Genomic DNA, 2,218 nt, shown 5'->3' with positions numbered 1-2,218 from the left:
CTCCAGCCCTTTTCACGACCAGCTTCTCGGGACTTGTAGAACAGATTTCTATTGTATCGAGTAAGTCTTTCATTGATATAGACTCTATCGGCCTTATTACAAAAAGATAAACCTGGTTTAGCACTAGTAATAAACCATTCACCAATGTATTCCTTATTACAAAATGAAGTTTATCTCTAAATCGTGATTCGTCTATGGTCTAAAGTTAGACCTGCGATGCCCCTAGTTTAACAGTGGTCTAAATGCAAAAATACAAACTCCATTTTAAAAATTCTATTGTAAGTTGTAGTTTTTGGAAAAATATTTTAACTAAATTAAAAATATATTAACTAAAAATATTTAAAGCAAATTTTACGACAATATAAATATATAAAAGACGTTATTTGTTATTTTTTCACTCATTTGACTTTGAAATAGTCACCATTCGAACGATCCAATAAAAATATCTCGCCGTTCCTTTCCTCCGTATAGGACTCCTACTTGTAATTTAAAACTGATTTTCAGCCTAATAGTACATTAATAAATATTATATATTAATGAAATAGTTATAATGAAGACCTAGATAAATAGAAATAAATTTATTTTTAGTTTATACATTTTTCTTTGAATTAATATTATTTTTGATCTTTTCAGTTTTCTGGTAAAATGGAACGTAATTGTACGGTGACAGACATGAGTGACTGATTTCTGTATGGAATACATAATGAACGATTTAACTGTAGTACTAAGTAGTCCTCTGTTAGATCTGGATTCGTAATAATGTTAGGTTTATTCCAAGTATTAACTTTAGGAATGGTTTAAACCACGACCATTTAGACCACGTTTCGTCCGAGTTTCAACAGATTTTTTGTAATAAGACCGTATGTGCCTCTCTCGATACTTCCAGGTCTAGTGTCGTAATTCCTCGCCTTACTCGAGCGCTTTGGAGCAGTCGGTCCCGCAATGAGCGTCGGGCGAACGTAACAACTAGAGGGCGCGGGCGGCTGGACGCTTGCTCGCCCCCCGCCGCGCGGCGCCCCCACTCGGGACACGGATACTATGTCGCGCTCCTCCAGCGGCATACCCAGCTTGGCTGCTACCACCGATGCTATGTGATACGGATTTTCTCCCTGTATCTCCGGTATGTTCACTATCTCAACATCGTTTGAGAGTAACTCCTGGTCTCGTTCATTTAACTGGGATTGTAACGAATGTACCACTTCCTCTAGCTCAGCTGTGCGGCCCACACCAGCCTCCGAAACCTTTTGCTCTACGACGTCTAGCCTTCGCTCCATGTTGTCTATTCGAGTGTTACAGGCGGCGACCGAAGCTCTGTATTCTGCCATTTCCTGACGAAGAACCTTCATTTCTTCTCGCACACATTTCAGCTCACTTCTAAAATCTTTAATTTCCAGTGCCAGCTCTATTTTAAACTCCTCCGTGGTATTCAACGCCGTGCAATCCATCGATTCATCATCCGCCACATTCTGCCTCTCACGCTTGTCCATGGTATATGTGCTGCTCATACCCTTTACAGGTGTTTCGGATGAGTTATCTCTAGGCATGTTCATTGAGCACCCAGGACAAATCCAGCCAGGTCTAAGTTTAGCTAAGTTTGGAAGCCCCAAACAAGCTGCGTGGTAAATATTTTTACATTTAGTGCATACAGCACCATCTGCCGGTGAGAGGAACTTTCCACAAGCACCACAATTTACAACTATTCTTCTGTTTCAAATAAAATAGATCGCTACTTGTTGATGTTAACGCGTGTCAACAGATGGCACTGTTATCGATCGATACTTGTTGATGTGAACGGGTGTCAAAAGATGGCGCTGATAACTATTTACTTAGTATTGTAATGCACTGAATTTTTCAAATATACCGTCACCAACGAACTTCCAGATCGCCACTATCACAACGACTACTCTGCAATTACTGTATATTATTATTAGATAACACTCAATATTAAGTACTGTATCACTGCTATTAAAATAAACAAATTTTCACAACAATTATAACTATATTTTTATTTTTAACAAATAATTTGACGTAACGATGTACTGTACACCAAGACGTCCGTGACGTCACTCAATAAGATTTATCATTTTTTATTTGTACATATATAGAAATAGAAATAATCTTTATTCAAATAAACTCATTACAAACACTTTTGAATAGTCATATTTTGATTCTACCACTCATTCGGAATGCAGATTCATCACAAGAAGAATGAGCAAGA

At 37.9% G+C, this 2,218-nt stretch overlaps 1 protein-coding gene across 1 annotated transcript; it reads right to left on the bottom strand.

Moving 5' to 3' along the window:
- Positions 1-913: 913 nt before the first annotated feature.
- Positions 914-1,544, bottom strand: LOC131845781 (uncharacterized; the record flags this gene model as incomplete). The annotated part of the gene is made up of 1 exon (XM_059194871.1): positions 914-1,544. A coding segment is annotated over exon 1 (631 nt), but the record flags the coding sequence as incomplete, so codon positions are not given.
- Between the last annotated feature and the right edge of the window lie 674 nt (positions 1,545-2,218).

Source organism: Achroia grisella, unplaced genomic scaffold (assembly GCF_030625045.1).
Source record: "Achroia grisella isolate CSIRO2021 unplaced genomic scaffold, CSIRO_AGI_Agris_v1 utg485, whole genome shotgun sequence".
Classification (NCBI taxonomy): domain Eukaryota; kingdom Metazoa; phylum Arthropoda; class Insecta; order Lepidoptera; family Pyralidae; genus Achroia; species Achroia grisella.
This window is presented reverse-complemented; position numbering and strand designations above follow the sequence as displayed.